Below are 9,402 nucleotides of genomic sequence, written 5' to 3' on the forward strand. Positions count from 1 at the left end.
TTGCGTGAAAAATCCTCCAAAGGCATCCCGTGGGACCCACAACCACATCCCCGAGTGGATAAAGTCAAGATACCTCATTAATTGCCCTCATGCTAGTCCTCACTCTTCCCTTCGATTCCTTTCCCTCCTATCTTACTCTCGCCCTCACCTAATCCCAAGCCTTCCATCTCCACGTGTCTCCCGTCGGTTGGTTCGGGCTTCGGCTCGGTGATTGCCACGTTGCGCTTTATTGAACCCACCCGTCAGTCTTTTCTCGCACTATGCTCATCCTCCGCATTTCACCGTTTTATTGTGTTATTTCTGAGAACCTCAGAACAGCTTCCTCCGTGATCGTTTCTACCTGAGAGAAATTGGATTCGCACCAATTTTTCATCATGTCAGGGTACACTTAACTTTCTCAGACTCCCCCCCCCCCGGGATTATGATCTGCTTGTTTCTGTGGAAAGTGTAACTGCGATTTTCTCTCGCTTTTCTGATGATCACTCTGTTTTTCTCCTTTTCTTTATCCTGATGTGAGTAGTTGATGCCTTTTAGATACCAGAATTTGAATATTATCGTTTTTGCTAATTTGCTGTATATATCGTGGCTGTTGTTCGAAGAATATCGGTGGAGTTCGGAGCCTTGCGGTTCGATCATGCTTTGTAGTAGTAGTTTATTTCGACGTTGTCTGATTATGATGATAGGCGCTACTTTTTTAACTGTAATTTTCTGCGATAGCGTTCCAACTTCGGTAGAAGTTTGTTACTTCAAGCTATATACAGAGGCATAAAGGCAATACGTTGGTTTTTATGCGGGTTTTAAAGCAAAATCATATATAGATTACATGTTCGAGCTTACTGCTTGGTTTCTGGTGTTTAAAGTCGACAGTTATGTCAGAAATCAGAAATAGAAATTTTAACCAAGGATGGCATTAATAATTAGTCGTTATTTATGGGGAAAAAATATGCAATTAGTTATTTCTTTAAGTTGAAATTTTACTGGATGGCGTTGATATAACCATTACATATAGATGTCTGGTTTTAAGATGCACGGCTTTGAATCCTCTTATAATACCAGTCTGCTTTTTATTTGGCATGTGTTTTGAGCTGTTAGTTATATTTTAGTATGAATTTGCTGTGGAAAGGTTACTTACAACTGTGATGTTAAATGTAATTTTCTGAACTGCTTATATTCTTAAACTGGTGTTCATGTTCGTACTTTTAATATTTTTGAGAATTACCTTTGAGATGTCAATTCCTGATGATCAAGTCCGCTGAAAACTTATTCAGCTGCGCTTTCCTTTTTGTACTTTTACAGGGTGAAGTAGAGTGCATATATTCATGTTTGGTTATTGAATGGGTTACACTAGTGTTCTCCTGCAATTTTTATGACATATATTGATTGCAAGATATTTTCTCAATGGGCGGAGCTTGTTCTAGGAAGCAAGATCAGGACAGTGAAGATTGTTCTCAGCGAAGACTTTCACGAAGATATTTCAAAAGTGGAAGTTTGAAATGGTCGAATTCCTCATTTTCTCATCCTTCTATAGATTATCATTCACAGAAAGGAGAATGTCCATCATTGTTGGACTTATGTGTCCGGAAAATATGCAAGGTACTTTTTGAACAAAATATCATGCTCTGTCCCTTTTGTTTTTGCCCCCCCCCCTTTTTGAGGCATTGATCTGAAAATCTTCTATCATGCTTAGTCCTTTTTTTGAAGAATTGATGAAAATCTTTCTTCAGGAGATTCATAAGCATAGGACGTTTTCTTCAATCCCACGGGACATAAGCCAGCAAATTCTTAATGAAATGGTTTATTCCCAACGTCTAAGCAGTGCTTCCTTCAAAGCTTTTCAAGATTGTTCTCTCCAGGTAAATCATTTTAAATTGCTTAGTCTGCTGGAATAAATTCTTTGCTAAGTTTTCAACTCAAGTCAATCATATGTTCTTGATCTAAGTGGCCAGATGTGTTATTCTGCATTCAACAGGATTTCTACTTGGGAGAATATCCTGGTGTGGATGACAGTTGGATGCAAATTATCTCATCACAAGGGTCATCTGTACTGTCTGTGGATCTTTCTGGGTCTGATGTCAGTGATTATGGGCTGAATTATCTCAAAGATTGCACAAATCTTTTAACCTTGAATCTTAATCACTGCGACCAGATTTCTGACCATGGTCTAGAGTATATGAATGGTAGTCTTTCCCTTTCTGCCTTTCTTTAGGCATTTTTTATGGATTTACAATTTACACGTCAGCCATCCTTCGTGAATATCCATTATTCGTTACTGAATTGTTGGTCCCTTGGTGTTTTCATTTATAATATATTAGAAGAAAAGAACAAAAAATCTCTCGAATGACATAGCACTGTATCTACTGCCTGTTGCTGCCAATTTATGAAAATGCCTCTTACTCTTTTTAAAAAGCTGCCATACAATGTTTTTCAAATTTTGGTTTCTGCATATATTGCCAATATTTATAAATAGCTGTTTGTGGCTGAAAACGTCGTCTATTAATTGCTGATTTCCTGAAGACATGCCTTGATTGTAATTGAATCTCATAGGTCTGTCAAACTTGACAAGTTTGAGTTTTAGAAGAAACAATGCCATTTCTGCACAAGGTCTAGGTTCGTTTTCTGCTCTTGTTAATTTGGTTAAGTTGGATTTGGAGAGATGTCCTGGGATTCATGGAGGCCTTGTTCATCTTCAAGGTTGGTTCTTATGTCATGTTGTGCAAAAACAAGTATATTCACTGTTCTAGGTCTAGTGTACCTCATTAATCCCATTTATTGTACCGCGTTAGAGAAATTTATTAATTTGATTTAATATGGTTCATGTTTCAGGTTTAACCAAGCTGGAATCTCTAAATATGAAGTGGTGTAATTGCGTAACAGATGCTGACATGAAGCCTTTATCAGGTTAATCGCATCTTGCTTCCCTCTTATTACAATGTTGACTTGAATCCTTTGAAGCCTTTATTTTCCACTGTAGTAGTTCTTGTTGAGACTTGATATTACCAGTGATAACTTCACCTATTTTATTGCAATTTTTAAACTTGATTGAAATGAGATGAAATTTTGGTTAAATAATGTAAATTTTTTTAGTTCAAGAGAGATTCCAGGGGGAGAGTGGGCAAAGTATCCTGAACTCATTGCATAATGACCTGTGTTGGTTTTGTGAAGGATGCTTATGTTGTTCGAGTTTTTAGTGGCATAAACATTCTTGCTATATGTGCATTGCTATATTGCTTTTGAAACTTATTTTCTTCACTAGAGACTGGAGCTGGAAGAGAACAAAGGCAATTCGAACACATAGACACTGTGCTTGACCATGGTATAATTATGAGCAACTGTGTTTATCGAGTATAATTGTGTGTGGATTCTCGGTCATGGGATTTGGAAATAGTACTTCAAGATCCATTATGTGTCCAAGCTCTGACCTATTAGTGTTACTAGCACTGAAAAGAATACATGGATCAATAACTAACAGTATGTTATTATTTTCTTCCAGAGCTTACAAACTTAAAGAGTCTAGAGATTTCATGCAGTAAAGTGACAGATTTTGGCGTCACTTTCTTGAAAGGTATTTTGCCTGACGTGTCATTCTGATGCTCAGTGTTAAGTATATATAATTATCACGTGCCAGTTATTTTGTCTTAAGGTTTATATTCATGTTATAATTCTTGTTTATGATAATTTTTTCTCAGGAAAGCAAAGGTTGAAATTGATAGGTTCAACTTAGTACTGTCATTTCTATGTCTCTTCAATTTTCAATAATGTCTTGGTTCGTTTCAGGATTACAAAAGCTTGCTCTGTTAAATTTGGAAGGATGCCTGGTCACAGCTGCATGCTTGGATTCGCTAGCAGGTTGTATTTTTTTTCATAGGCTCTTACATTAATGTTACCAATGTTATCATATTTCATTTGTTCTAATATTTAGAGCTGTGATCTTGGTTAATGATCTATGAAGCTTGAAAGATAAAAACAAAAAAAGGGGGTGGGCGGGGTGAGGTTAAGGGGACATTATTTGAGGGTTATATCTGAAGATTCATTTTTAAAATTCGTTTTCTCTTTTGGGGCTAAGAAGGGGTAAGGTCATAAATAGGTTTCAAACTGTAGTGCTTTAACGCACATGAAGGGACTTAAATTTTGTTTCCAATTTTGTTAGTAATGTGTTTGGCCTTCACTTTATTTAGTAGCTTTGAGGAAGTGCTGTTAGTGTTAGTGAACTTTCTTTGGGGGATGTAAGAAGTTTTGATTGATTACTTCTTTGAAAAATGATAAAATTGCTGCCTATTGAAGTTTTGACGTGCCATTGTTTGCTTCCAGAGATTCCTGCGCTGTCAAACTTGAATCTCAATAGATGTAATCTTTCGGATGACGGGTGTGAAAAGTTTTCACGTAAGTTGTTAAGACTTATGTATTTACTTTTGCAAATTCTACTTGCATATTAAAATATGCTTATTAATTTTCAGATTTTGGCTTCATTAGAATTGTGCAAGCACTGAATTTGTAGCTTTGCTTTGTTTACTGGCAGGGCTGCAAAATTTGAAAGTGCTAAACTTGGGATTCAATGAGATAACAGATGCGTGTTTAGCATACTTAAAAGGTGGCTTTAAATATTTTTCCAGCCCCCCCCCCCCTTTTCCTGTCCTGATTTCCCTGGGTGTATACGGGATCCAACTTATTTTATTCAAGATTATATTGAGGAAACAAACCATTTACAAACCAATCCTTAGAAGATTGTACTGTTTACTAAGTATGGAGATTTACATCCCATCAGGCAGCTTGGAGCAATATTTAGCGTTTCCACGGTTGCAATATGTGAGATTGTCATTATAACATTATGAAAAACGCGCCATAGCACCCTTACACAGATGATGGCTAACAATATCAAGGCATCTTCAAGAGCTATAAACCTGTAAGCTAGAGTCTAGCCTGCACCATAACCCCCATGCCCGGATGATGATTAATAATATCAGGGCATTACTGGCTCAGGACTGGTAGGTACCAATTGGCCACATTGATCATCAAGCTATTAGTGGAGCAGATTGCTTTGCTCAGGGGGCACATGGTTCTGCTTATGATACATGCATTGTTTTAGAATGCCGAACACGTTACCCATATGGTGTAGAGATTTTTTTTTAATTAAATCTAAATGTATAAAGAAGAAATTAAGCATGGGGCGCAACCATCATTCCAGTTTTGAGTTTCAAGATTATAATCTTGCACTTCTCATGAGCAGTCATTGTCAGTTGAAATTTTGCTTCTAGTTAACATGTTCCACAGAATAAAGTTATGATGTCTTGCCGGGGCAGAATGAAAAGAAGCAGAATACTTGAAAGAGGATAGTTCTGTCTAACATGTTGATATATTTCTCCAAGCAGGATTGACAAAACTAGAGAGCTTGAATCTAGATTCATGTAGGATTGGTGATGAAGGATTGATCAATCTGGCAGGTAGATGGTTGTTTATCTTCAATTTTCCAGTCTTTTTGTGATGACGTCCTGGATGAAAGTATTTTTCCAAATATTTTGGGGAAAAAAATATGCCGAAAGATATCTGCAATGGTTCATGTTCTTTAAATAATTGGTTGCAAATTATTCAATTGAAGAGTAATTATTTCATATGATTTGTCATTTATAATTTGCATATTCTTAAGGTAAGATGCGATTTACGTTTGCTTGTCTTTCATTTTAGGCCTTCAGCGGTTGAAATGCTTGGAATTATCTGATACGGAAGTTGGTAGCAGTGGGCTTCACCATATATCAGGTAAGACACTCTCATCATGCTTTTGATTTTATTAATTATCAAGTGTGTATTAATTGCTTTGCTTGCTGCTGTTTGTTTTTCCAAAATCAGGCTTCCATGCAATAGTGAAAGCTCTTAAAAGAAAGTCATATATCCAGTCAATGACGAATAACTTGTTTTGCCCAATAAGTTCTGCTTTCAGTTAATGACGGATAAGTTGAATGAAATTGGAATGGTCTCGTGAGTTATCTGTTATTTTGATTTTTGAATATCACTGTCCTGAAAACAGCGTTAGGTTCAATCTGTTAGTAATAGTAATAAATCCATCCAAGGGCCCTTCGCCAAAGAGCTAAAAGCTCTTTGGAGTTGAAATGATTTTGGCATCGTATCAAAGCCTTATTACCATGTGGTTGTTAGTAAGTTCTTGCCATTTCCATATCTGAGTTGCAAAGACATGAGATGTCATCTCAAGGTTTGGTAAGTCCGTGTGATGTTAATACCTCAAGCCAAAGGACCTGGGTATGAGGAAATCTTGTAGAATTTATGATGCAACCTTTCATAGGCCTTCGCTCTACATCTTAAGCTCAGACAATGAAATGGTCTGTTAGAAATTTTATATTGCTTCTTTAATTTCAAATTGCTTGAGGATATATAGTTCCTTATTTTTTTGAGAGTGAACGAGTGTCTGTGTGTGTTTTGAATTGTATGTCTTCTTGTTGACATGGGTTCCAAGGCTACTGATATGTAATCCTTTTATTCATGGCTTTACTTAGAAATTGCCTTTTTTCTGCTATAATCTTTCTCAAAATAATTGACTCGTGAATCACGAACAAAACTTGTCAATGAGAAATTCTTTGGGTGTGGAATTTGGATGCTTCGAATATAAGCAGTTGTGACTATAATTTGAACTTGCCTTGCCATCTTTCCCTTCAAGAGTCTTGCCATGCTGATATATTTTGTATTTGATTTCTTACAGTACTGTCTCGTCTGGAGAAGATAAATTTGTCATTCACGATGATTAGTGATGGTGGTTTAAGGAAATTGTCTGGACTCTCATCTCTGAAATCACTTAATTTGGATGCTCGCCAAATTACTGATTCAGGACTAGCAGCCCTTACTAGTACGCATCCCTGACCCTATGTATAAAGATACAATTTGAAGAATGGTTTTTATGCTTTTACGTGGTATATAGGCTTTAAATCCAGTTCGCTCTGATAGATTTGGTACTAAATTTTTTTTTTTTTTTTTGGTAATGAAAAAACAGGTTTGAAATTTTATCCTCACAGCTTTGTTATTTTTCCCAAGTCTGGGATGGGTGAAATACCTGCATAGCTTATAGTATTCTGACTCTATTGCTTTTTCAAGACGAAAGCTTAATGTGGCACAATGCATGACTTGAGTTTACTGATGCAGGTTTGACTGGGCTCACCGACCTGGATTTGTTTTGCGCACGAATCACAGATTCTGGAACAAACTACTTGAAAAGTATGTGATATGAAACTGATGTTCAGTTTCCTAATATTACTCAAGATGTTTCAGTTAAACATGACATGATCGGATGCTAAACTTCACATTGCATATAGTCTAACATTTTCCTGCAATTTGGTTTGTTCTTTTAGTTTCGTCCATTCATGCCCGTTTTTTTTTTTTTTTTAATTACATGCCCAATTTGTTTCTTAATCATAATAAAGAAAAGTTCAGTTTCTAACTTGATCTTGATTTAATCTTCAAGAGAATCGCATAAATGCATCTATTAACTTAATAGGTAAAGTTTTATGGAAATTTAACTGTTGTGTGCTTGCAAGTTTGATAAATCAGAAATCAGATCAAACAATTACAGTCCACTTTCCAAGTCAGGGTTCAATAGTCTTTAATTTTTTTTTTTTTTAATTGAATATGATGCACTTATGGTACTGGTATGCCTGATGTTTAGGGGACTCTTTTTTGTGGACTCTCATTATAGTACAAGCTTTGAAACTTTTTACGCAATTTCATCCATGGAACATGTGTGTTTTGCAGAATTAAGTTAATCAACTAAATTTATGTGTGATGAGTGTGCTACTTGTTAGCCTGAGCTCATATTGTTGCTGATTTTTTTCGCTTTTTTTTCCCCAACATTTCTCCTGGTGCAACAGACTTTAAGAACCTGAGGTCGTTGGAAATATGCGGTGGAGGATTGACTGATGATGGAGTAAAAAATATCAAAGAGCTTTCATCTCTGATGTGCTTAAATTTATCACAGAACTGCAGTCTTACGGACAAATCCCTGCAATTAATTTCTGGTATATTGACAGACCTCTGCTAGTTTGAGAAACATGGACTCATTTTGTGTTATTTTTCTCCGGGTATTTGAAATTGAAATAAAAAAATGCATGGAAAAAGAAAGTTGTCAGGTCCGATACGTATCTCAAAAAATGTCTTGCTCTTTTTTTTTTTTTTTTTGGTTGTTGCCTGATATGATACTTGTTGGTCTCTTCCAAGTGAAGCCCGAACATTTAAGAGCAAAAGTAGGCTCTAGACTTTACTAGTGTCTAATGAAAGTGAAAATCACAAGGTTGGCATTTTGATGAATGCCTTGAGTAGATGTTTCAAACCTTTGACGCTGGTTATAATTATCTCTATTATTTTTCAGGGCTCTCGAAGCTGATCTCTTTGAACGTTTCCAATTCTAGTGTCACCAGTGCCGGTCTGCAGCATCTTAAAACGCTCAAAAACTTGAGATCTCTGACATTGGAATCCTGCAAGGTGACAGCAAATGACATTAGGAAACTTAAAGCAGACCTCCCTAATCTGGTTAACTTCCGACCAGAATAGCTAGTGAGGTATTCTGTTCCACTTTATTTGTGTACATATGTTCTTCCTGGAGATGTAAATAACTTGTTTGTCCAGGGTTGGTCATTTGGTTTGTTAAGGGGGTATCCTAAGTATTTGATGTATTGGTATGACAAATATGGGGGAAAAACAAGTTAAATTGTACATAAACTTGTTGGTGGATTGATGGGATGTGCGTGGACTGCCTCACTGAATCTGTGCAGTTTTCTTTGATGTCATCAAAATTTGTTCTTTTGCTCTGTCGTGAATCTGAGACAAGTCAAGTAGACAAAGAACAAAGTTAATAAGGTGGTTTGGAGTTGTGCGAAGAAAGTGGTTGGAAGCATTGGTAGGGGTGATAAAACAGATAACTGAGTCCTGTAAAGAGCACAATTATCCAAAAATTCGATCAATGAGATTTGTCTTGTGCTTTGTATGGGATATATAAGCTGCCTCATGGTTTGTGAATAGTATATAGATGATGTTGATTTGAAATGGTGATAAATTGGTGAATTGGGTTCATATTTAAAGCTATGCACCTTTAGTTTGAACGTTTTATTTTAATAGAAATTGCCACCTTCATTAATGATATGAGGAACAACCCTCTAGGCATAAATGATCCACCGTCTCGCTTAATTAAGTAATGGATAATCAAAAGCGTAGAAGTAACTATCAATATTTCACAACGGTTACTTCATAACGTCTACTGCCAAAAGGCCTCTGTATCTAAGAATAGTGGCTATCATGATGATCGCTTGTTTCTCTCTATTATTTAAAGATGAGTATTGTGCTTATTACGTGAATGAAATTATGAAAGTATCCTTACTTGTCAAGCTAGTTTTGTGCGGATGGTATTACAAA

At 36.2% G+C, this 9,402-nt stretch overlaps 1 protein-coding gene across 6 annotated transcripts; it reads left to right on the forward strand.

The window, feature by feature from the left end:
• Positions 1-280: 280 nt before the first annotated feature.
• On the forward strand, positions 281-8,986 carry LOC114724253 (F-box/LRR-repeat protein 14). 6 transcript variants are annotated; one of them, XM_028910575.1, is made up of 17 exons: positions 281-382; positions 1,297-1,593; positions 1,725-1,853; positions 1,970-2,177; positions 2,545-2,607; positions 2,824-2,898; positions 3,254-3,313; positions 3,491-3,562; positions 3,775-3,846; positions 4,309-4,380; positions 4,517-4,588; positions 5,367-5,438; positions 5,680-5,751; positions 6,707-6,850; positions 7,144-7,215; positions 7,866-8,012; positions 8,363-8,986. In XM_028910575.1, exons 2-17 carry the CDS (start codon positions 1,399-1,401, stop codon positions 8,542-8,544), a joined length of 1,707 nt encoding a protein of 568 aa, XP_028766408.1. In that variant the 5' UTR covers positions 281-382; positions 1,297-1,398; the 3' UTR covers positions 8,545-8,986. The 6 variants fall into 6 exon arrangements, with proteins under 6 accessions (XP_028766408.1, XP_028766403.1, XP_028766407.1 ...); XM_028910570.1 differs by having other exon boundaries at positions 282-382; positions 2,545-2,691; XM_028910572.1 differs by having other exon boundaries at positions 283-382; positions 1,419-1,593; positions 2,545-2,691.
• The last annotated feature ends 416 nt before the right edge of the window (positions 8,987-9,402 follow it).

This window comes from Neltuma alba, unplaced genomic scaffold (assembly GCF_004799145.2).
Source record: "Neltuma alba isolate B1F8T4 unplaced genomic scaffold, ASM479914v2 tig00012182_pilon, whole genome shotgun sequence".
Lineage (NCBI taxonomy): Eukaryota > Viridiplantae > Streptophyta > Magnoliopsida > Fabales > Fabaceae > Neltuma > Neltuma alba.

What these genes read in the sequence shown, in the direction of transcription:
- LOC114724253 (XM_028910570.1), top strand. Translation starts at nt 1,399, where the DNA reads ATGGGCGGAGCTTGTTCTAGGAAGCAAGATCAGGACAGTGAAGATTGT. An exon ending in AGGCCTTGTTCATCTTCAAG is followed by an intron (nt 2,692 to 2,823) that starts GTTGGTTCTTAT and finishes TTCATGTTTCAG; the next exon opens with GTTTAACCAAGCTGGAATCT. An exon ending in AGGATTGATCAATCTGGCAG is followed by an intron (nt 5,439 to 5,679) that starts GTAGATGGTTGT and finishes CTTTCATTTTAG; the next exon opens with GCCTTCAGCGGTTGAAATGC.